This window comes from Xenopus tropicalis, chromosome 5 (genome assembly GCF_000004195.4).
Source record: "Xenopus tropicalis strain Nigerian chromosome 5, UCB_Xtro_10.0, whole genome shotgun sequence".
NCBI lineage: Eukaryota > Metazoa > Chordata > Amphibia > Anura > Pipidae > Xenopus > Xenopus tropicalis.
The window spans coordinates 2,108,700-2,133,609 of NC_030681.2; the positions used below are offsets into that span (position 1 = coordinate 2,108,700).

The 24,910-nt window shown below is 55.5% G+C and overlaps 1 protein-coding gene across 1 annotated transcript in view; it reads left to right on the forward strand.

Annotated features, from left to right (window-relative positions):
* The first annotated feature begins 469 nt into the window (after positions 1–469).
* LOC100494783 overlaps positions 470–24,910 on the forward strand; it is a 41,549-nt gene continuing 17,108 nt past the window's right edge. The window contains exons 1-20 of the mRNA XM_031902042.1: positions 470–575; positions 7,054–7,194; positions 9,803–9,994; positions 10,108–10,191; positions 11,368–11,486; positions 11,688–11,802; positions 11,998–12,075; positions 13,045–13,160; positions 13,515–13,629; positions 13,714–13,808; positions 13,930–14,005; positions 16,592–16,845; positions 17,174–17,291; positions 17,373–17,549; positions 18,022–18,177; positions 20,594–20,814; positions 21,103–21,277; positions 22,624–22,770; positions 22,869–23,180; positions 24,591–24,704. Coding sequence (XP_031757902.1) covers positions 513–575; positions 7,054–7,194; positions 9,803–9,994; positions 10,108–10,191; positions 11,368–11,486; positions 11,688–11,802; positions 11,998–12,075; positions 13,045–13,160; positions 13,515–13,629; positions 13,714–13,808; positions 13,930–14,005; positions 16,592–16,845; positions 17,174–17,291; positions 17,373–17,549; positions 18,022–18,177; positions 20,594–20,814; positions 21,103–21,277; positions 22,624–22,770; positions 22,869–23,180; positions 24,591–24,704 — 2,868 coding nt within the window. The 5' untranslated portion in view covers positions 470–512. The remainder of the gene's footprint in view (positions 576–7,053; positions 7,195–9,802; positions 9,995–10,107; positions 10,192–11,367; positions 11,487–11,687; positions 11,803–11,997; positions 12,076–13,044; positions 13,161–13,514; positions 13,630–13,713; positions 13,809–13,929; positions 14,006–16,591; positions 16,846–17,173; positions 17,292–17,372; positions 17,550–18,021; positions 18,178–20,593; positions 20,815–21,102; positions 21,278–22,623; positions 22,771–22,868; positions 23,181–24,590; positions 24,705–24,910) is intronic.

Below are 24,910 nucleotides of genomic sequence, written 5' to 3' on the forward strand. Positions count from 1 at the left end.
GTGTAGAATAACAGGTCAGAGGTCAGGGCAGGCAGCACGGAATCACGTGTAGAATAACAGGTCAGAGGTCAGGGCAGGCAGCACGAATCATGTGTAGAATAACAGGTCAGAGGTCAGGGCAGGCAGCGATGGGATCATGTGAAGAATAACAGGTCAGAGGTCAGGGCAGGCAGCACGGGATCAGGTGTAGAATAACAGGGCAGAGGTGAGGGCAGGGTGCAGGCTCAGGCAAGGCCAGTAGCCAATGATCAGTACTGGACTAGGGTTACTCAGGAGGTCGGAGCAGGAATGAGGGGTAATTTAGGACTCAGTATCACTCTCCTCACTTCATGTTGCCCTGTGTCTCCCTCATGTGCGGCTGCAGGAAATGCACTGAGTTGGGCAGTGAGTCTGACCCTTGTGTTGCCGTGTATTTTAGCTCTGCACATTGTCTCCCCTCATAGAGCCTGGGCCCCCCTGCCTTCCCCCAGAGATCTAGTGCCCAGCAATCGGCCTGCAGTGCAAACGCTCTAATGGGACAGAGACCCCCCGGCCTCGAGGATGGTGTCACTCAGCTCAGCCAGGACATAATGCAGGTACTATCCAGTCTGTCCCTTTCCCTTCCCTGCACTGCTGGTTCTGACTCCTGATACAACTCCCCAATACCCATTCATCCCTCATTCTCACTGGGTTTATAGTTATGTGTAACTGTCACTGTTGTCCTGTCCCTTTCCTGCACTGCTGGTTCTGACTCCTGATACAACTCCCCAATACCCATTCAATTCCTCATTCTCACTGGGTTTATAGTTATGTGTAACTGTCACTGTGTCTGTCCCTTTCCCTTCCCTGCACTGCTGGTTCTGACTCCTGATACAACTCCCCAATACCCATTCATCCCTCATTCTCACTGGGTTTATAGTTATGTGTAACTGTCACTGTCCCTTTCCCTTCCCCTGCACTGCTGGTTCTGACTCCTGATACAACTCCCCAATACCCATTCATTCCTCATTCTCACTGGGTTTATAGTTATTGTGTAACTGTCACTTGTGTCTGTCCCTTTCCCTTCCCTGCACTGCTGGTTCTGACTCCTGATACAACTCCCCAATATCCATTCATCCCTCATTCTCACTGGGTTTATAGTTATGTGTAACTGTCACTGTGTCTGTCCCTTTCCCCTTCCCTGCACTGCTGGTTCTGACTCCTGATACAACTCCCCAATACCCATTCATTCCTCATTCTCACTGGGTTTATAGTTATGTGTAACTGTCACTGTGTCTGTCCCTTTCCCTTCCCTGCACTGCTGGTTCTGACTCCTGATACAACTCCCCAATACCCATTCATTCCTCATTCTCACTGGGTTTATAGTTATGTGTAACTGTCACTGTGTCTGTCCCTTTCCCTTCTCTGCACTGCTGGTTCTGACTCCTGATACAACTCCCCAATATCCATTCATCCCTCATTCTCACTGGGTTTATAGTTATGTGTAACTGTCACTGTGTCTGTCCCTTTCCCTTCCCCTGCACTGCTGGTTCTGACTCCTGATACAACTCCCAATACCCATTCATCCTCATTCTCACTGGGTTTATAGTTATGTGTAACTGTCACTGTGTCTGTCCCTTTCCCTTCCCTGCACTGCTGGTTCTGACTCCTGATACAACTCCCCAATATCCATTCATTCCTCATTCTCACTGGGTTTATAGTTATGTGTAACTGTCACTGTGTCTGTCCCTTTCCCTTCCCTGCACTGCTGGTTCTGACTCCTGATACAACTCCCCAATATCCATTCATCCTCATTCTCACTGGGTTTATAGTTATGTGTAACTGTCACTGTGTTTGTCCCTTTCCCTTCCCTGCACTGCTGTTCTGACTCCTGATACAACTCCCCAATATCCATTCATCCCTCATTCTCACTGGGTTTATAGTTATGTGTAACTGTCACTGTGTCTGTCCCTTTCCCTTCCCTGCACTGCTGGTTCTGACTCCTGATACAACTCCCCAATTATCCATTCATTCCTCATTATCACTGGGTTTATAGTTATGTGTAACTGTCACTGTGTCTGTCCCTTTCCCTTCCCTGCACTGCTGGTTCTGACTCCTGATACAACTCCCCAATATCCATTCATTCCTCATTCTCCAGAGTTAATGGATATTGGGAAGTTGCCCAGAAATGAAAAACAGTTGCACGTCCCTTTATAGGGAATGGGGGGATATGGGGGAGGCCAGACGGGGGAGGGGAGAGGAAGGATATGGGGGGGGGAGGTTATTAAGTTCCGTGCCGATGATGTCACTGTTTTGGAAGAAAAGTCTCAAAATAACTGGCTCCTCCCACCAGTTCCTTTGGGGGTTTAAGGAGCGTGTGAGAGACTGGTCTCTGGGGACCCCAAGTGCAGTCTCCATGGTCTGTTCCCACAGACTGTACTTGTACCCCAACACTGCCAGGATCCCACAGACTGTACTTGTACCCCAACACTGCCAGGATCCCACAGACTGTACTTGTACCCCAACACTGCCAGGAGCCCACAGATGTACTTGTACCCCAACACTGCCAGGAGCCAACAGACTGTACTTGTCCCACATGCAGACCAACAGACTGTCTTGTACCCCAAATGCCAGACCACAGACTGTACTTGTACCCCAACACTGCCAGGAGCCCACAGAATTGTACTTGTACCCAACACTGCCAGGACCACAACTGTACTTGTAACCCCAACAGCTGCCGAGAGCCAACAGACTGTACTTGTACCCAACACTGCCAGGATCCCACAAGACTGTCTTGTACCCCACACACTGCCAGGAGCCCACAGACTGTAACTTGTAACCCCAACACTGCAGGAGCCCACAGACTGTACTGTACCTGCCAACACTGCCAGGATCCCACAGACTGTACTTGTACCCAACACTGCCAGGAGAAAAAAGCCCCAAACAAGACACAGACTTGTACATTTTGTACCCCAAACACTGCCAGATGCCCACAGACTGTACTTGTACCCCAACACTGCCAGGAGCCCACAGACTGTACTTGTACCCCAACACTGCCAGGATCCCACAGACTGTACTTGTACCCCAACACTGCCAGGATCCCACAGACTGTACTTGTACCTCCAACACTGCCAGACCCACAGACTGATATATTGTACCCCAACACTGCCAGGAACCCACAGACTGTACTTGTACCCAACACTGCCAGGAGCCCACAGACTGTACTTGTACCCAACACTGCCAGGACCACAGACTGTACTTGTACCCAAACACTGCCAGGAGCCCACAGACTGTACTTGTACCCAACACTGCCAGGACCCACAGACTGTACTTGTACCCAACACTGCAGGAGCCCACAGACTGTACTTGTACCCCACACTGCCAGGAGCCACAGTACTGTGACTTGTACCCCCCAACACTGCCAGAGCCCACAGTCCTGTACTGTACCCCAACACTGCCAGGATCCCACAGACTGTACTTGTACCCCAACACTGCCAGGATCCCACAGACTGTACTTGTACCCCAACACTGCCAGGACCACAGACTGTACTTGTACCCCAACACTGGCCAAGGAGCCCCAGTCGTACTTGTACCCCAACACTGCCAGGAGCCCACAGACTGTACTTGTACCCCAACACTGCCAGGAACCCACAGACTGTACTTGTACCCAACACTGCCAGGAGCCCACAGACTGTACTTGTACCCCAACACTGCCAGGATCCCACAGACTGTACTTGTACCCCAACACTGCCAGGAGCCCACAGACTGTACTTGTACCCCAACACTGCCAGGAGCCCACAGTCTGTACTTGTACCCCAACACTGCCAGGAGCCCACAGTCTGTACTTGTACCCCAACACTGCCAGGAGCCCACAGACTGTACTTGTACCCCAACACTGCCAGGATCCCACAGACTGTACTTGTACCCCAACACTGCCAGGATCCCACAGACTGTACTTGTACCCCAACACTGCCAGGAGCCCACAGTCTGTACTTGTACCCCAACACTGCAGGAGCCCACAGACTGTACTTGTACCCCAACACTGCCAGGATCCCACAGACTGTACTTGTACCCCAACACTGCCAGGAGCCCACAGACTGTACTTGTACCCAACACTGCCAGGATCCCACAGACTGTACTTGTACCCCAACACTGCCAGGAGCCCACAGACTGTACTTGTACCCCAACACTGCCAGGAGCCCACAGACTGTACTTGTACCCCAACACTGCCAGGAGCCCCACAGACTGTACTTGTACCCCAACACTGCCAGGAGCCCCACAGACTGTACTTGTACCCCAACACTGCCAGGAGCCCACAGACTGTACTTGTACCCCAACACTGCCAGGAGCCCACAGACTGTACTTGTACCCCAACACTGCCAGGAGCCCACAGACTGTACTTGTACCCAACACTGCCAGGAGCCCACAGACTGTACTTGTACCCCAACACTGCAGGAACCCACAGACTGTATTGTACCCCAACACTGCCAGGAGCCCACAGACTGTACTTGTACCCCAACACTGCCAGGATCCCACAGACTGTACTTGTACCCCAACACTGCCAGGAGCCCACAGACTGTACTTGTACCCCAACACTGCCAGGAGCCCACAGACTGTACTTGTACCCCAACACTGCCAGGACCCACAGACTGTACTTGTACCCAACACTGCCAGGAGCCCACAGACTGTACTTGTACCCCAACACTGCCAGGAGCCCACAGACTGTACTTGTACCCCAACACTGCCAGGACCCACAGACTGTACTTGTACCCCAACACTGCCAGGAGCCCACAGACTGTACTTGTACCCCAACACTGCCAGGAGCCCACAGACTGTACTTGTACCCCAACACTGCCAGGAGCCCACAGACTGTACTTGTACCCCAACACTGCCAGGAGCCCACAGACTGTACTTGTACCCCAACACTGCCAGGAGCCCACAGACTGTACTTGTACCCAACACTGCCAGGAGCCCACAGACTGTACTTGTACCCCAACACTGCCAGGAGCCACAGACTGTACTTGTACCCCAACACTGCCAGGAGCCCACAGACTGTACTTGTACCCCAACACTGCCAGGAGCCCACAGACTGTACTTGTACCCCAACCACTGCCAGGAGCCCACAGACTGTACTTGGTACCCAACACTGCCAGGAGCCCACAGACTTGTACTTGTACCCCAACACTGCCAGGAGCCCACAGACTGTACTTGTACCCCAACATGCCAGGAGCCACAGACTGTACTTGTACCCCCAACACTGCAGGAGCCCGCAGACTGTACTTGTACCCCAACACTGGCCAGGAACCCACAGACTGTAACTTGTACCCCAACACTGCCAGGAACCCACAGACTGTACTTGTACCCCAACACTGCAGGAGCCCACAGACTGTACTTGTACCCCAACACTGCCAGGAACCCACAGACTGTACTTGTACCCCAACACTGCCAGGACCCACAGACTGTACTTGTACCCCAACACTGCCAGGAGCCCACAGACTGTACTTGTACCCCAACACTGCCAGGAGCCCACAGACTGTACTTGTACCCCACACTGCCAGGAACCCACAGACTGTACTGGTACCCCAACACTGCCAGGAGCCCACAGACTGTACTTGTACCCCAACACTGCCAGGAGCCCACAGACTGTACTTGTACCCCAACACTGCCAGGAGCCCACAGACTGTACTTGTACCCCAACACTGCCAGGAACCCACAGAACTTACTTGTACCCCAACACTGCCAGGAGCCCACAGACTGTACTTGTACCCCAACACTGCCAGATCCACAGACTGTACTTGTACCCCCAACACTGCCAGGAGCCCACAGACTGTACTTGTACCCAACACTGCCAGGAGCCCAACGACTGCCAGAGCCCACAGACTGTACTTGTACCCCAACACTGCCAGGAGCCCACAGACTGTACTTGTACCAACACTGCCAGGAGCCCACAGACTGTACTTGTACCCCAACACTGCCAGGAGCCCACAGACTGTACTTGTACCCCAACACTGCCAGGAGCCCACAGACTGTACTTGTACCCCAACACTGCCAGAGCCCACAGACTGTACTTGTACCCCAACACTGCCAGGAGCCCACAGACTGTACTTGTACCCCAACACTGCCAGGAGCCCACAGACTGTACTTGTACCCCAACACTGCCAGGAGCCCACAGACTGTACTTGTACCCCAACACTGCCAGGAGCCCACAGACTGTACTTGTACCCCAACACTGCCAGGAGCCCACAGACTGTACTTGTACCCCAACACTGCCAGGAGCCCACAGACTGTACTTGTACCCCAACACTGCCAGGATCCCACAGACTGTACTTGTACCCCAACACTGCCAGGAGCCCACAGACTGTACTTGTACCCCAACACTGCCAGGAACCCACAGACTGTACTTGTACCCCAACACTGCCAGGAGCCCACAGACTGTACTTGTACCCCAACACTGCCAGGAGCCCACAGACTGTACTTGTACCCCAACACTGCCAGGAACCCACAGACTGTACTTGTACCCCAACACTGCCAGGAGCCCACAGACTGTACTTGTACCCCAACACTGCCAGGAACCCACAGTCTGTACTTGTACCCCAACACTGCCAGGAACCCACAGACTGTACTTGTACCCCAACACTGCCAGGAGCCCACAGTCTGTACTTGTACCCCAACACTGCCAGGAGCCCACAGACTGTACTTGTACCCCAACACTGCCAGGAGCCCACAGACTGTACTTGTACCCCAACACTGCCAGGAGCCCACAGACTGTACTTGTACCCCAACACTGCCAGGAGCCCACAGACTGTACTTGTACCCCAACACTGCCAGGAGCCCACAGACTGTACTTGTACCCCAACACTGCCAGGAACCAAATTTCTACCCCAGCTCCACTGGCCTTAGACCCAGTCTCTGTTGTTTTACCCCCGGGGGCAAAACATCAGAATGTTTATAGCAACCATTGTTGTTTAGGTTTGGGGATCATGTGACTGCCCCGGGGCAGTTTCTGATTGGGCCAGAGGATCTCAGTCAGTGCAGCTCATTTGCTCTATGGTACGGGGGGACCAGCGATGACCCCTCTCCTGTGGTGCATTTCAGGCCCAGTTGTGGGTTCGGGGGAGACTGCGTGAGCTGACGGAGCCCTGTGACGCGGCGGCGCTGCCAGACTGGGAGCATCGGGCACAGGGGGCACAGGGGGACATGGCACTGTTTGAGGACACAGTGGTGAAGCTGAACCAGGTAACGAGGGGGCAGAGAACATCAATGGGGCATTGTCAGGTATCTCTGAGGGGGGCACATGTGGCACCCTGCCCCCACCCTACCCAGCATGCCCCAACCCTGCCCGCACCCTACCCAGCATGCCCCCACCCTACTGTGGCACCCTGCCCCCACCCTACCCAGCATGCCCCAACCCTGCACGCACCCTACCCAGCATGCCCCCACCCTACTGTGGCGCCCTGCCCGCACCCTACCCAGCATGCCCCCACCCTACTGTGGCACCCTGCCCCCACCCTACCCAGCATGCCCCAACCCTGCCTGCACCCTACCCAGCATGCCCCCACCCTACTGTGGCGCCCTGCCCCCACCCTACCCAGCATGCCCCCACCCTACTGTGGCGCCCTGCCCCCACCCTACCCAGCATGCCCCCACCCTACTGTGGCACCCTGCCCCCACCCTACCCAGCATGCCCCAACCCTGCCTGCACCCTACCCAGCATGCCCCCACCCTACTGTGGCGCCCTGCCCCCACCCTACCCAGCATGCCCCAACCCTGCCTGCACCCTACCCAGCATGCCCCCACCCTACTGTGGCGCCCTGCCCGCACCCTACCCAGCATGCCCCCACCCTGCCTGCACCCTACCCAGCATGCCCCCACCCTACTGTGGTGCCCTGCCCGCACCCTACCCAGCATGCCCCCACCCTACTGTGGCGCCCTGCCCCCACCCTACCCAGCATGCCCCCACCCTACTCAGCATGCCAGTCATGCCCACTGTGCTGCCCACAGGCTAATGTACAGGGCATATGTGTGCCTTGGGGGGGTATTATATCCTGTATGCCCTCTGCCGGGGCACTTGTCTTCCCCAGTGCCCAACTATAATGATGGAAGTTAATTGGGGGGAAGAATAAAGGGGAAGTAAAAGCGTGAGTGGCAGATAAAGGGGGTCAGGGGGTGGGAAACTTGGTCACATGACCCAAAAAGAGGGGACAGAGTATGATCTGGGGGAAACGCCCCAACGAGGAGAAAGGGTAGGAATGTGACCGGGGGGTAGAATGGGGTAGAATGAGTCCCTGCACGCCCCACTATCCCTTTAATGGGGGGCAGTTGTTTATATTATTATTATTATTATTATTTATAAAGCGCCAACATACCCCGCAGCGCTGTACAATAAGTGGGTTCCATACATTGGGCATACAGAGTAACATATAAAGCAATCAGTAACCGATACAGGAGGGGAAGGGAGCCCTGCCCAAAAGAGCTTACACTCTACAAGGAGTAACATATAAAGCAATCAGTAACCGATACAGGAGGGGAAGGGAGCCTTGCCCAAAAGAGCTTACACTCTACAAGGAGTAACATATAAAGCAATCAGTAACCGATACAGGAGGGGAAGGGAGCCCTGCCCAAAAGAGCTTACACTCTACAAGGAGTAACATATAAAGCAATCAGTAACCGATACAGGAGGGGAAGGGAGCCTTGCCCAAAAGAGCTTACACTCTACAAGGAGTAACATATACAGCAATCAGTAACCGATACAGGAGGGGAAGGGAGCCCTGCCCAAAAGAGCTTACACTCTACAAGGAGTAACATATACAGCAATCAGTAACCGATACAGGAGGGGAAGGGAGCCCTGCCCAAAAGAGCTTACAATCTACAAGGAGTAACATATAAAGCAATCAGTAACCGATACAGGAGGGAAGGGAGCCCTGCCCAAAAGAGCTTACACTCTACAAGGAGTAACATATAAAGCAATCAGTAACCGATACAGGAGGTGAAGGGAGCCCTGCCCAAAAGAGCTTACACTCTACAAGGAGTAACATATAAAGCAATCAGTAACCGATACAAGAGGGGAAGGGAGCCCTGCCCAAAAGAGCTTACACTCTACAAGGAGTAACATATAAAGCAATCAGTAACCGATACAGGAGGGGAAGGGAGCCCTGCCCAAAAGAGCTTACAATCTACAAGGAGTAACATATAAAGCAATCAGTAACCGATACAGGAGGGGAAGGGAGCCCTGCCCAAAAGAGCTTACAATCTACAAGGAGTAACATATAAAGCAATCAGTAACCGATACAGGAGGGGAAGGGAGCCCTGCCCAAAAGAGCTTACAATCTACAAGGAGTAACATATAAAGCAATCAGTAACCGATACAGGAGGGGAAGAGAGCCCTGCCCAAAAGAGCTTACACTCTACAAGGAGTAACATATAAAGCAATCAGTAACCGATACAGGAGGTGAAGGGAGCCCTGCCCAAAAGAGCTTACACTCTACAAGGAGTAACATATAAAGCAATCAGTAACCGATACAAGAGGGGAAGAGAGCCCTGCCCAAAAGAGCTTACACTCTACAAGGAGTAACATATAAAGCAATCAGTAACCGATACAGGAGGGGAAGAGAGCCCTGCCCAAAAGAGCTTACACTCTACAAGGAGTAACATATAAAGCAATCAGTAACCGATACAGGAGGGGAAGAGAGCCCTGCCCCAAAGAGCTTACACTCTACAAGGAGTAACATATAAAGCAATCAGTAACCGATACAGGAGGGGAAGGGAGCCCTGCCCCAAAGAGCTTACACTCTACTTTATACTGCGCCACGTGTCATTTCCTTCCTGTTGGTTCCTCCCCCCGTAGAGGAGCGAGCGTCTGGGCAAGAGCGAACCCCAAAGTGCCCCTTCCCTCAGGCTACAGCTTCAGGCTCTAAGAGACCAATGGCAGCTGCTCAAGCAAACGGTGACCAATCATAACAAAGCAGTGGGAGGAGCCAAGGCCCTGCAGGAGTTCAATAAAAAGGCAGATGAGCTGGAGATGTGGATGAGAGAGAAGGTACAGTAATGGGGGGATTCACCTGCACCCCTTCCCTTCCGCCCAATCCCTTCTCTTCTCATTATGGCTCCTCCCTGTTCCCCTCTAATTCCATTCTGCCTCCTACTCGCCAGGAAGAGAAACCCTCCCTCAGTCTCCTATTGGATCAGAACAACGACAAAATACAACTGACTCGTCGGATTCTGGACCTGAAGCAGGTAAAGTTCATAGCTCCTCCCATCTGCCACCCAACGTGCCCCAGCGGGGCATTCCCCAACCCCCTCACTGCCCCCCCCATGAGGAACCCCCTACCCAACATCCCCCGGCAGGGCATTCCCCAACCCCCTCACTGCCCTCCCCATGAGGAACCCCCTACCCAACATCCCCCGGCAGGGCATTCCCCAACCCCTCACTGCCCCCCCCCATGAGGAACCCCCTACCCAACACCCCCGGCAGGGCATTCCCCAACCCCCTCACTGCCCTCACCGTGAGGAACCCCCTACCCAACATCCCCCGGCAGGGCATTCCCCAACCCCCTCACTGTCCCCCCATGAGGAACCCCCTACCCAACATGCCCCAGCGGGGCATTCCCCAACCCCCTCACTGCCCTCACCGTGAGGAACCCCCTACCCAACATCCCCCGGCAGGGCATTCCCCAACCCCCTCACTGCCCTCACCGTGAGGAACCCCCTACCCAACATCCCCGGCAGGGTATTCCCCAACCCCCTCACTGCCCTCACCGTGAGGAACCCCTACCCAACATCCCCCGGCAGGGCATTCCCCAACCCCCTCACTGCCCTCACCGTGAGGAACCCCCTACCCAACATCCCCCGGCAGGGCATTCCCCAACCCCCTCACTGCCCTCACCGTGAGGAACCCCCTACCCAACATCCCCCGGCAGGGCATTCCCCAACCCCCTCACTGCCCTCACCGTGAGGAACCCCCTACCCAACATCCCCCGGCAGGGCATTCCCCAACCCCCTCACTGCCCTCACCGTGAGGAACCCCCTACCCAACACCCCCCGGCAGGGCATTCCCCAACCCCCTCACTGCCCTCACCGTGAGGAACCCCCTACCCAACACCCCCCGGCAGGGCATTCCCCAACCCCCTCACTGCCCTCACCGTGAGGAACCCCCTACCCAACATCCCCCGGCAGGGCATTCCCCAACCCCCTCACTGCCTCACCGTGAGGAACCCCCTACCCAACATCCCCCGGCAGGGCATTCCCCAACCCCCTCACTGCCCTCACCGTGAGGAACCCCCTACCCAACATCCCCCGGCAGGGCATTCCCCAACCCCCTCACTGCCCTCACACTGGGCCGGGACCCCTGCTCCATATGGGTCTGGCTGAATATTTCCAGCAATCTGACCCGGTAACTCTTGGTACCAACAGGAACAGCTCCACTACCGGAACCTACAGGAGAACATTAACTGCCTGGCCCAGAAGCTGGAGAAACAGGGAAGGATGGAGAGCAAAGCAACGTCCAATCGGCGGAAGCAGCTCAACAAGATGTGAGTGGGGGAGGGGAGACTCGGGGATCCAGGATATGCACCCCTAAATGATCTCCACATATGGGGTTGGATTGGGGGGCTCTGTGCTGAGACCGGGGCAGAAGCCCATTGCCCAACCGGGGCAGTTCCATTGGCCTCACGGGGCCCAAACAAGCAGCATTTGGGGGGAGTCACTCACTGGGGTCCCCTCGTTCCCTGTAGGTGGCTCCGGCTGCAGGAGACATTACTGGAACACCAGCAAACCTTACAGCTGGCCCTGGAGGCTGCCACCTTGTGGCAACAGGCAGATGGCATCCTGAGAGCCATGGAGGGGCAGGTAAGTTGAACGCTCAGTAACAGCCCCAGGGTGGGGCAGGTAGATTGGAGGCGCTTTGCAGAAAGCTATGGAAACTTTGCGCTATACGGCCGGCAGGCAAATCCGCCTGGTCACATGGTTGATCACATGACTAAACATGAATATACTCAGTATAACTATAGGTTGGGGGGATTCAATTATATGTTTTTTTGCCAGAAAAGTGGTGTCGGCAACGGGGGAGACTCAAAGGCCATCAGGGAGCGGGAACTGAGGGACATCGCAAGCCAGATCATGGTAAGTCCCGCCCACCAATCAGAGCCAAACCCACATCATGGTAAGTCCTGCCCACCAATCAGAGCCAAACCCACATCATGGTAAGTCCTGCCCACCAATCAGAGCCAAACCCACATCATGGTAAGTCCTGCCCACCAATCAGAGCCAAACCCACATCATGGTAAGTCCTGCCCACCAATCAGAGCCAAACCCACATCATGGTAAGTCCTGCCCACCAATCAGAGCCAAACCCACATCATGGTCAGTAGGTGCCCACCCACCAATCATAGCCCAACTTTGTGTGTGGCTCTGTAGGGTGCCATCTTGTAGCCCTAAGCACTACTAGCCCCTCCCCATCCAGCCTCCCCGATCTCCTCTCACTCAGGCCTCCCCTAGCCCCTCCCCTTCAAGCCTCCCCAATCTCCTCTCACTCAGGTGACCCCCCCTAGCCCCTCCCCCAATCTTCTCTCACTCAGGCCTCCCCTAGCCCCTCCCTTTCCAGCCTCCCCCAATATCCTCTTACTCAAGGCCTTTCATAGCCCCTCCCTTTCCAGCCTCCCCAATATCCTCTTACTCAGGCCTCCCATAGCCCCTCCCTTTCCAGCCTCCCCAATATCCTCTTACTCAGGCCTCCCATAGCCCCTCCCCTTCCAGCCTCCCCAATATCCTCTTACTCAGGCCTCCCATAGCCCCTCCCCTTCCAGCCTCCCCAATATCCTCTTACTCAAGGCCTTTCATAGCCCCTCCCTTTCCAGCCTCCCCAATATCCTCTTACTCAGGCCTCCCATAGCCCCTCCCCTTCCAGCCTCCCCCAATCTTCTCTCACTCAGGCCTCCCCTAGCCCCTCCCCTTCCAGCCTCCCCAATATCCTCTTACTCAGGCCTCCCATAGCCCCTCCCCTTCCAGCCTTCCCTTATGCTCCCCCATATTTCAACTCACTATTGCCCCTCTCTGCCCCGTCAGCTCTTCTTACCCCTCTCTGTTTCGCAGATTTTGAATGTTACAGTCTCCCAAGTTTCCAGCCTACACCCGGCCTTGGCATCCAGAGCCAATCAGAAGCAGCGCCAGGTGAAGGAGTGTTGGGCACAACTACAGCAAGCACTCAGGTACAGAGTTATACATGAGTGCCCACTCACACCCTGTGAGTGCCCACTCACAGGCCCAGGATACAGAGTACACAGTAACAAGCAGAGAGAGTGCCCACTCACACTCACATCCCAGAAACAGGAGCCATACAAATCCCTGGTACCCGGCAGCGAATGAAAGCGTGCGTTACACAGGGGGGCAGATATTTCCAGGAATAAATCTATTTAGGGGATGAGGTGGGCGGGGCCTAGCGATGCTCAGCTGATTGGTCGCTATTCCAGACTCGTTGCTTTGGGATTTCCTCCCCATAACGAGCGCCAGTTCCCAGGCCAAATATAAACAGGATCCTGATGTCGCTTTCTCCTGTCCCTTAGGGCAGAAAACTCACCCAGAGCCAACGAGGGGGGCACTTTCTCCAGAGAACAATGCAGCCCCCCACTCTCCCCCCAGCAGCAAGGGATTCTGGGAGGCTTGTCTGCAGCCCTGCAGGTCAGTGAGTGCTCAGCTGACTTAAATCAAAGCCCCGCCCCTAGGGGGCACTAAAGTAACAGTGATTCCCTTCTCTCTGTATAGAATGGCACGGCCCACGGCACAGGTGGGAGCAGGAAAAGCAAGTGTGGGGGCCCTGCACCCAAGGGCACCGGCGGGCACCCCCCTGAGGTTATAAGGTCAGTCCTACTCCTGCCAATGTATCTGATTGTGTGTGTGCCAGTACATTGATCCATCTGGGCACCCACGTCTCCCTTACCCACTGCACTGGCATTGACTTATCCTACTTCTATCAACCAGCAGGGGGAGCAGTTCCCTGGAGCCAAGAGAGGGGTGGGAGCAGAAAGAGAGTCTGAGAGGTGTGCAGAACCCTGAGGTAAGTGCAAAGTACCCTGGAAATGTGCCCAGAGCTGCCCCCAGAACTGTCCCCAAAACCACCCCCAGAACTGTCCTCAGGGCTGTCCCCAAAACTGTCCCCAAAACTGCTCCCAGAACTGTCCCCAAAACTGCCCCCAGAACTGTCCCCAAAACCACCCCCAGAACTGTCCTCAGGGCTGTCCCCAAAACTGCCCCCAGAACTGTCCCCAAAACTGCCCCCAGAACTGTCCCCAAAACCACCCCCAGAACTGTCCTCAGGGCTGTCCCCAAAACTGCCCCCAGAACTGTCCCCAAAACTGCCCCCAGAACTGTCCCCAAAACTGCCCCCAGAACTGTCCCCAAAACTCAGGGCTGTCCCCAAAACAACCCCCAGAACTGTCCTCAGGGCTGTCCCCAAAACTGTCCCCAAAACTGCTCCCAGAACTGTCCCCAAAACTGCCCCCAGAACTGTCCCCAAAACTGCCCCCAGAACTGTCCCCAAAACTGCCCCCAGAACTGTCCCCAAAACTGCCCCCAGAACTGTCCCCACGAACTGTCCCCAAAACTGCTCCCAGAACTGTCCCCAAAACTGCCCCCAGAACTGTCCCCAAAACTGCTCCCAGAACTGTCCCCAAAACTGCCCCCAGAACTGTCCCCAAAACTGCCCCCAGAACTGTCCCCAAAACTGCCCCCAGAACTGTCCCCACGAACTGTCCCCAGAACTGCCCCCATGAACTGTCCCCAGAACTGTCCCCAGAGCTGTTCCCAGGAACTGTCCCCAGAACTGCCCCCAGAACAACCCCCAGAACTGTCCTCAAAACAACCCCCAGAGCTGTCCTCACGAACTGTCCCCAGAACTGCCCCCATGAACTGTCCCCAGAACTGTCCCCAGAGCTGTTCCCAGGAACTGTCCCCAGAACTGCCCCCAGAACAACCCCCAGAACTGTCCTCAAAACAACCCCCAGAACTGTCCTCAGGGCTGTCCCCAAAACTGTCCCAAAACTGCTCCCAGAACTGTCCCCAAAACTGCCCCCAGAACTGTCCCCAAAACTGCCCCCAGAACTGTCCCCACGAACTGTCCCCAGAACTGCCCCCAGAGCTGTCCTCACGAACTGTCCCCAGATCTGCTCCCAGAACTGTCCCCAAAACAACCCCCAGAACTGTCCTCAGATCTGCTCCCAGAACTGTCCCCAAAACTGCCCCCAGAACTGTCCCCAAAACTGCCCCCAGAACTGTCCCCACGAACTGTCCCCAAAACTGCCCCCAGAACTGTCCCCACGAACTGTCCCCAGAACTGCCCCCAGAGCTGTCCTCACGAACTGTCCCCAGATCTGCTCCCAGAACTGTCCCCAAAACAACCCCCAGAACTGTCCTCAGATCTGCTCCCAGAACTGTCCCCAAAACTGCCCCCAGAACTGTCCCCACGAACTGTCCCCAGAACTGCCCCCATGAACTGTCCCCAGAACTGCCCCCAGGAACTGTCCTCACGAACTGTCCCTAGAACTGTCCCCAAAACTGCCCCCAGAACTGTCCTCACGAACTGTCCCCAGGAACTGTCCCCAGGAACTGTCCTCACGAACTGTCCCCAGAACTGCCCCCAGAGCTGTCCTCACGAACTGTCCCCAGAACTGTCCCCAGAACTGTCCTCACGAACTGTCCCCAGAACTGTCCCCAGAACTGTCCTCACGAACTGTCCCCAGAACTGCCCCCAGAGCTGTCCTCACGAACTGTCCCCAGAACTGCCCCCAGAGCTGTCCTCACGAACTGTCCCAGAACTGTCCCCAGAACTGTCCCCAGAACTGCCCCCAGAAACTGCCCCCAGAGCTGTCCTCACGAACTGTCCCCAGAACTGTCCCCAGAACTGCCCCCAGAACTGCCCCCAGAGCTGTCCTCACGAACTGTCCCCAGAACTGTCCCCAGAACTGTCCCCAGAACTGTCCTCACGAACTGTCCCCAGAACTGCCCCCAGAGCTGTCCTCACGAACTGTCCCCAGAACTGTCCCAGAACTGCCCCCAGAACTGCCCCCAGAGCTGTCCTCACGAACTGTCCCCAGAACTGTCCCCAGAACTGCCCCCAGAACTGCCCCCAGAGCTGTCCTCACGAACTGTCCCCAGAACTGTCCCCAGAACTGTCCCCAGAACTGTCCTCACGAACTGTCCCCAGAACTGCCCCCAGAGCTGTCCTCACGAACTGTCCCCAGAACTGCCCCCAGAGCTGTCCTCACGAACTGTCCCCAGAACTGCCCCCAGAGCTGTCCTCACGAACTGTCCCCAGAGCTGTTCCCAGGAACTGTCCCCAGAATGGTTCCCAGAGCTGTCCCCAGGAACTGTCCCCAGAATCTGTCCCCAGAATTGTCCCCAGAATTGTCCCCAGGAATTGTCCCCAGAATTGTCCCCAGAACTGTCCCCAGAAACTCTGGCTGTGTCCACATGGTCAGAACCCACCAATCACAAACACTAATCAACTGCCTCAAATGCTGAGCTACAACCCCCATATCAAGGGCCACTGGCACCCTCCATCCTTTCGTAGAACCCGACTCTCTCAGTTTGTACATATAAATGGGGGTGCCCCACTCTAATCATGTGATGACCCCCCTCTCCCCAGGGGACACAGCTGGTCACTGAGCTGAATTCTACTGAGCACTGGCTGCAAAGCCTCGAGGGTCTTCTCTCCGAGCCGGCGGTCTTGCAGAACCCCGAGGCCGTACGGCAGGACCTGAGGAAGGTGTCCGTCATGGAGCGAGAGGTGAAGTCCAGGGCCCTCGCCTTGCACTCTCTCTTGGCCAAACTGGCAATCGGACCGGCCGGGCAGAGTGTCAGCGAGGGGACGAAGGAGAAGGTACAGGAGGTGGAAGAAAGGTGAGAACGAATTCCCTGTTCCTTGTGCTTGAGGGGAGCTGGGGGGCCGGGGGAGCTGGGGGGCCGGGGCATTTGTGTTGCAGTTGGTCCCCAGTGTAAGGGGGGCCTTTCACCCCGAGCTGCAGGATCCAACAAAGGTTTCCGGGCAGTGTCAGAACTTGGGTCACTCATTGGATCACTCAGCAGAATGGATTCCATTGGGTTCCAGTGTCTGGGCAAAATCCTTATGAATGGACTGGAGGGAATCTGGGGGTCATAATAGGAATGCACTGAGAGTGGAACCGTTTGGGGGGAAAGGATTATGATAAATATTTATCCCCCCCGGCAGGTTCCAGATGGTCCGTGAGTCTCTCCGGCGCCGGGTCTCGGATCTGAGGGACACCTTGGTGCTGTCAGAATTCATGGAGATTGTGCAGAAGGAGGAGAACCGGAGGAAGAAACAGAAGGTGCACAAGGGAACAATGGGTGTGGGAATGGGTTTGTTTGTACAGAGCTCCACGCCCTTATCACCTAATGCTTCCCCTTAGCTGGAGGCCAGTGGTTCCCCTGCCCGTGGGCCGGAGGGCACTACCCAGGAGGGGACAGGGGGCAGGTTCAGTCCCTTAGAGGAGCTGCAGGAAGCGGTGGAGATGCTGAATGAGGCCGCGAGGGAGCGAGAGAAGAGTTTGGCTCTCACTGAGCAAATGGAGAAACTGGGGGAACTGGTGAGTTGTGGCAACTATTTGGGGGGCAGAAGTGGCACTTGTAAGGGGCTGTGGGCCACCAACTAGGGGAGCTCTACACATGGGTAATGGGCTGGGGGGGTACTGTCACTCACTGGGGCAGGGTAATGGGCTGGGGGGTACTGTCACTCACTGGGGCAGGGTAATGGGCTGGGGGGTACTGTCACTCACTGGGGCAGGGTAATGGGCTGGGGGTACTGTCACTCACTGGGGCAGGGTAATGGGCTGGGGGGGTACTGTCACTCACTGGGGCAGGGTAATGGGCTGGGGGGTACTGTCACTCACTGGGGCAGGGTAATGGGCTGGGGGGTACTGTCACTCACTGGGGCAGGGTAATGGGCTGGGGGGGTACTGTCACTCACTGGGGCAGGGTAATGGGCTGGGGGGGTACTGTCACTCACTGGGGCAGGGTAATGGGCTGGGGGGGCCCCCCAGTGACTGTCGATGTTTCCAGCTGTCGGCAGTGAGAGCGCAAGTCGGAGAGGCGCAGAAGAGACTGAGTGAGTTGAAGGAAGAGACAGACGAGAGGGAGAGAGGGTTCGCGCTGGGGAAGAGTCGGGCAGAACTAAAGGATTTGCAGGGAATTTTCATTCAGCAGCAGCAGCTCGAGGTGAGACCTGTGGGATTCAACATGGCAGCTCCCAACCCAGTGCAACCTTAAAGGAACAGTAACACCAAAAAATAAAAGAGCTTTAAAGTAATAAAAATATAATGCACTGTTGCCCTGCACCGGTACAGCTGGGGTGTTTGCTACAGAAACCCTACTATAGTTTATATAAATACCCCGCTGTGTAGCCCCGGGGGCAGCCATTCCTGCACCGGTACAGCTGGGGTGTTTGCTACAGAAACCCTACTATAGTTTATATAAATACCCCGCTGTGTAGCCCCGGGGGCAGCCATTCCTGCACCGGTACAGCTGGGGTGTTTGCTACAGAAACCCTACTATAGTTTATATAAATACCCCGCTGTGTAGCCCCGGGGGCAGCCATTCAAAGGAGAAAAGGCACAGGTTACATAGCAGATAACAGATAAGTTCTGTAGAATACAATAGTGTTTTATCTGTTATCTGCTATGTCCCTGTGCCTTTTCTCCTTTGAACGGCTGCCCCCGGGGCTACACAGCGGGGTATTTATATAAACTATAGTAGGGTTTCTGTAGCAAACACCCCAGCTGTACCAGTGCAGGAACGGCTGCCCCCGGGGCTACACAGCGGGGTATTTATATAAACTATAGTAGGGTTTCTGTAGCAAACACCCCAGCTGTACCAGTGCAGGAACGGCTGCCCCCGGGGCTACACAGCGGGGTATTTATATAAACTATAGTAGGGTTTCTGTAGCAAACACCCCAGCTGTACCAGTGCAGGAATGGCTGCCCCCGGGGCTACACAGCGGGGTATTTATATAAACTATAGTAGGGTTTCTGTAGCAAACACCCCAGCTGTACCAGTGCAGGAATGGCTGCCCCCGGGGCTACACAGCGGGGTATTTATATAAACTATAGTAGGGTTTCTGTAGCAAACACCCCAGCTGTACCAGTGCAGGAATGGCTGCCCCCGGGGCTACACAGCGGGGTATTTATATAAACTATAGTAGGGTTTCTGTAGCAAACACCCCAGCTGTACCAGTGCAGGAATGGCTGCCCCCGGGGCTACACAGCGGGGTATTTATATAAACTATAGTAGGGTTTCTGTAGCAAACACCCCAGCTGTACCAGTGCAGGAACGGCTGCCCCCGGGGCTACACAGCGGGGTATTTATATAAACTATAGTAGGGTTCTGTAGCAAACACCCCAGCTGTACCAGTGCAGGAATGGCTGCCCCCGGGGCTACACAGCGGGGTATTTATATAAACTATAGTAGGGTTTCTGTAGCAAACACCCCAGCTGTACCGGTGCAGGAATGGCTGCCCCCGGGGCTACACAGCGGGGTATTTATATAAACTATAGTAGGGTTTCTGTAGCAAACACCCCAGCTGTACCAGTGCAGGAATGGCTGCCCCCGGGGCTACACAGCGGGGTATTTATATAAACTATAGTAGGGTTTCTGTAGCAAACACCCCAGCTGTACCAGTGCAGGAATGGCTGCCTCCGGGGCTACACAGCTGGGTATTTATATAAACTATAGTAGGGTTTCTGTAGCAAACACCCCAGCTGTACCGGTGCAGGAATGGCTGCCCCCGGGGCTACACAGCGGGGTATTTATATAAACTATAGTAGGGTTTCTGAAGTAAACACACAACTTTTACCAGTGCAGGCAGCAGCACATTATATTTTAGTTACTTTTATACACTTTCATTTTTTGGTGTTACTGTTCCTTTAACCCCTGCAGATCCATCCTATATACTCACTGTTTAACTGCCCCCGAGTTACCTGCTTATTCCCAGATACTTTGGCACCGCCCTGCTGGCACCGATGCTGGTACTGCCATGGAACCAGTGTACTGGGATACTGGGGTGCAGCACCCTCTGTGCTTCTCCTACTGGGATAATAGGGTGCTGCACCCCCTGTGCTTCTCCTACTGGGATAATGGGGTGCTGCACCTCCTGTGCTTCTCCTACTGGGATAATGGGGTGCTGCACCCCCTGTGCTTCTCCTACTGGGATAATGGGGTGCTGCACCCCCTGTGCTTCTCCTGCTGGGATACTGGGGTGCTGCACCTCCTGTGTTTCTCCTACTGGGATACTGGGGTGCTGCACCTCCTGTGCTTCTCCTACTGGGATACTGGGGTGCTGCACCTCCTGTGCTTCTCCTACTGGGATAATGGGGTGCTGCACCCCCTGTGCTTCTCCTACTGGGATAATGGGGTGCTGCACCCCCTGTGCTTCTCCTACTGGGATAATGGGGTGCTGCACCCCCTGTGCTTCTCCTACTGGGATATTGGGGTGCTGCACCCCCTGTGCTTCTCCTACTGGGATAATGGGGTGCTGCACCCCCTGTGCTTCTCCTACTGGGATATTGGGGTGTTGCACCCCCTGTGTTGGTACCGGTGATACCCTGCTAAGGGTGCTGACCTGTATTGCCCCACACAGGCTGACATTTCTGGGGTGCTGCGGCTGGAGGTGACGAGACTAGAGGAGCAGTTGGCGCGGGTGCAGGAGCTGTGCCCAGAGAAGACCCAGATGATGGGCAGGAATGTGGGGGAGACGCTCGGGGCCTGGGTGCAGCTACAGGATGGGGTTCGGGGGAACAGTTCCAGGATGCAGAGAGCTTCCCAGCTCCTACGGTTTTTCCAGAGTTACCTGGACATGATGTGAGTGCCCCCCTGCCCTGTGAGTGCCCCCCTGCCCCCTGAGTGCCCCCCTGCCCTGTGAGTGCCCCCCTGCCCCATCCTGTGAGTGCCCCCCCTGCCCCCTGCCCTGTGAGTGCCCCCCTGCCCCCTGTGTGCCACCCTGCCCCCTGAGTGCCCCCCTGCCCCCTGTCCTGTGAGTGCCCCCCTGCCCTGTGAGTGCCCCCTGCCCCCCGTCAGTACAGCACCCCATTTCCACCCCTGGCACAGTAGGGGCCGCACCCAGTTAAAGTCTCCCTCGTTACTTCTCAGATCCTGGACAGAGGAGACCAGATCTCAGATCTTTCTGGAAAGCCCCAAAGAGGGCGTGTCCCTGATGTGGAGGGAGGAGCTGGAGAGAAGAATTGAGGAGAAGCTGAAGGAGTTCGAGGAATTAGCCGGGATTGGTTGGAAGTTCATTGGGGAGGAGCATTTCCTTGCGCACACGGTACGATCTCTCAGGGTCCCTGTGTTACCTGGGGGGTATGTCCTAGAATGCAGTTCCCTCTCAGGTCTGCCTCGCAGTATCAACTGGGCCGGCCGCTCATGTGGCATCAACTGGGCCAACCACTCATAAAGTGCCAACTGGGCCGCCTGCTCATGTGGTACCAACTGGGCCTCGCCACAAATCCGGGCCTGGGTCCAGTTGTTACTATGTGTCAGTGGTCCAGTTGGTACTACGAGTCGTTGGTCCAGTTGGTGCTACGAGTCGTTGGTCCAGTTGGTGCTACGAGTCGTTGGTCCAGTTGGTGCTACGAGTCGTTGGGCCAGTTGGTGCTACGAGTCGTTGGGCCAGTTGGTGCTACGAGTCGTTGGGCCAGTTGGTGCTACGAGTCGTTGGGCCAGTTGGTGCTACGAGTCGTTGGGCCAGTTGGTGCTACGAGTCGTTGGGCCAGTTGGTGCTACGAGTCGTTGGGCCAGTTGGTGCTACGAGTCGTTGGGCCAGTTGGTGCTACGAGTCGTTGGGCCAGTTGGTGCTACGAGTCGTTGGGCCAGTTGGTGCTACGAGTCGTTGGTCCAGTTGGTGCTACGAGTCGTTGGTCCAGTTGGTGCTACGAGTCGTTGGGCCAGTTGGTGCTACGAGTCGTTGGGCCAGTTGGTGCTACGAGTCGTTGGGCCAGTTGGTGCTACGAGTCGTTGGGCCAGTTGGTGCTACGAGTCGTTGGTCCAGTTGGTGCTACGAGTCGTTGGGCCAGTTGGTGCTACGAGTCGTTGGGCCAGTTGGTGCTACGAGTCGTTGGTCCAGTTGGTGCTACGAGTCGTTGGTCCAGTTGGTGCTACGAGTCGTTGGTCCAGTTGGTGCTACGAGTCGTTGGTCCAGTTGGTGCTACGAGTCGTTGGTCCAGTTGGTGCTACGAGTCGTTGGTCCAGTTGGTGCTACGAGTCGTTGGGCCAGTTGGTGCTACGAGTCGTTGGTCCAGTTGGTGCTACGAGTCGTTGGTCCAGTTGGTGCTTCGAGTCGTTGGTGCAGTTGGTACTACGAGTCGTTGGTCCAGTTGGTGCTACGAGTCGTTGGTCCAGTTGGTGCTTCGAGTCGTTGGTGCAGTTGGTACTACGAGTCGTTGGTCCAGTTGGTGCTACGAGTCGTTGGTCCAGTTGGTGCTACGAGTCGTTGGTCCAGTTGGTACTATGAGTTGTTGGTTCAGCATCTGCACCTCCAGGACAATGGGTTGAGTCTGATGTATGAATCTATAGGGGGATTTGCCCCCCACTGCCCCTAGTTACCCCCACACTGTATCTTTATACTCACTAATGGCTGACCCGCTCCATTTCTCACCCTGATTGGTCGCCCAGATCAAGGAGCGCCTGGAGGAGCTGCAGGGGATGCTGAGTTGGGTGCTGATGAGGTGGCGCTGCCAGAAGAAGCAGAAGCCCCCGGGAGACAAGGAGGCCGAGTGGCCGAGGGGCAATAACGCTCAGGGCCCCAGTCCGGTTGTGCAGGTCAGTGAGATAAAATTCAACGTCCCCCTCGGTCAAACTGGGGGCTTTTCCAATGGGCCCCTTCATTCTCTAACCCCCCCCCTCCCATGTTTCTGTAGGAGGAACCATCAAACCCCCCGGCCAGTATCCCCCCAGAGGCATTTGAGAAGCTGCACAGTAAGGGCCCCACCCCTGTGCCCCCCAAGGGGCCGACGCTGCGCAGATACGGGAGGAAGACTCACAGCCCCATGTCTCTGGAGCAGCACCTCCGCCTGCTCTCTGGCGCCCCCCAAAGCCACAGCCCACTGGGGGCAGAACTGCTAGAAGAAACCTCAAGATCCAAATGTTCTGAGGGACCCGTGTGGCTGGAACCGCGAGAGTTTCCATCTGTGGCTGGGGGCCCCGGGGAGGAGCATGAAGAGCGCCACGGGGTAAGTAGGCGGAGTAAGGGTGGCATCTCTCTCTGCCCCCCCACGGGGTGCCACTGTTCTACTGTTGATCATGTTGGCATATGCCCTTTCCCTGCCCACCGCCTGCCCCTGGGAATCTGAATTCTACGCAACTTTCCATTATTCCCTCATTTACATTGTAGCAAAGTCACCTGATTGGCTGAGCCCAAGTCTGAACCCGAGACCTGGAAAGGACAGATACTGGTACCATACGTAACAGTCACCCCGCTATAGTTCCAGGGGTACCCAGGGCACAAATACCCACTCACCCCAAATCCCCCCTAACTGGCCTTCAGGCTGGGCCCCCTTAGCCCATAACAAGGTTACAGATATATAGAAACATTGGGGTAACAGTCACCCCGCTATAGTTCCAGGGGTACCCAGGGCACAAATAAGCACTCACCCCAAATCCCCCCTAACTGGCCTTCAGGCTGGGCCCCCTTAGCCCATAACAAGGTTACAGATATATAGAAACATTGGGGTAACAGTCACCCCGCTATAGTTCCAGGGGTACCCAGGGCACAAATAAGCACTCACCCCAAATCCCCCCCTAACTGGCCTTCAGGCTGGGCCCCCTTAGCCCATAACAAGGTTACAGATATATAGAAACATTGGGGTAACAGTCACCCCGCTATAGTTCCAGGGGTACCCAGGGCACAAATAAGCACTCACCCCAAATCCCCCCCTAACTGGCCTTCAGGCTGGGCCCCCTTAGCCCATAACAAGGTTACAGATATATAGAAACATTGGGGTAACAGTCACCCCGCTATAGTTCCAGGGGTACCCAGGGCACAAATAAGCACTCACCCCAAATCCCCCCTAACTGGCCTTCAGGCTGGGCCCCCTTAGCCCATAACAAGGTTACAGATATATAGAAACATTGGGGTAACAGTCACCCCGCTATAGTTCCAGGGGTACCCAGGGCACAAATAAGCACTCACCCCAAATCCCCCCCTAACTGGCCTTCAGGCTGGGCCCCCTTAGCCCATAACAACGTTACAGATATATAGAAACATTGGGGTAACAGTCACCCCGCTATAGTTCCAGGGGTACCCAGGGCACAAATAAGCACTCACCCCAAATCCCCCCCTAACTGGCCTTCAGGCTGGGCCCCCTTAGCCCATAACAACGTTACAGATATATAGAAACATTGGGGTAACAGTCACCCCGCTATAGTTCCAGGGGTACCCAGGGCACAAATAAGCACCCCAAATCCCCCCCTAACTGGCCTTCAGGCTGGGCCCCCTTAGCCCATAACAAGGTTACAGATATATAGAAACATTGGGGTAACAGTCACACAATCTCTCAGGGACTTTCTGGGGGGCAGATTTCCCCTTTACACACCTGTGACCTCTGTATAAACGTCTCCTCATTGTGCTTTTCCCTGGGCAGCAGCCTCTCCCCAGACCTTCCGGCTCCTTTTGGAAGCGGTGCCAGGGGCTATTAGAAAGCACATTTGGTAGTTTAAAGAGAAAGAAAAGGGTGTCGCTCCCCTGTGTGGAAGAGGTAACCTACTTACCTGGGTGCCTACCTACCTGGGTTGCATGGTGTGATTGTGCCGTGGGGCAGTGATGCCTGTTATCTTCCCCTTTAACCCTGCCTATCATATTGGGCTACTGATTTAACCTGCTTGGCCTGTAAGGGGGTACAGCCCCCAAGCCCCCCATCTGTGGGGAATGGTGTTTTCTCTCACGCAGACAGGATTGTGGCGC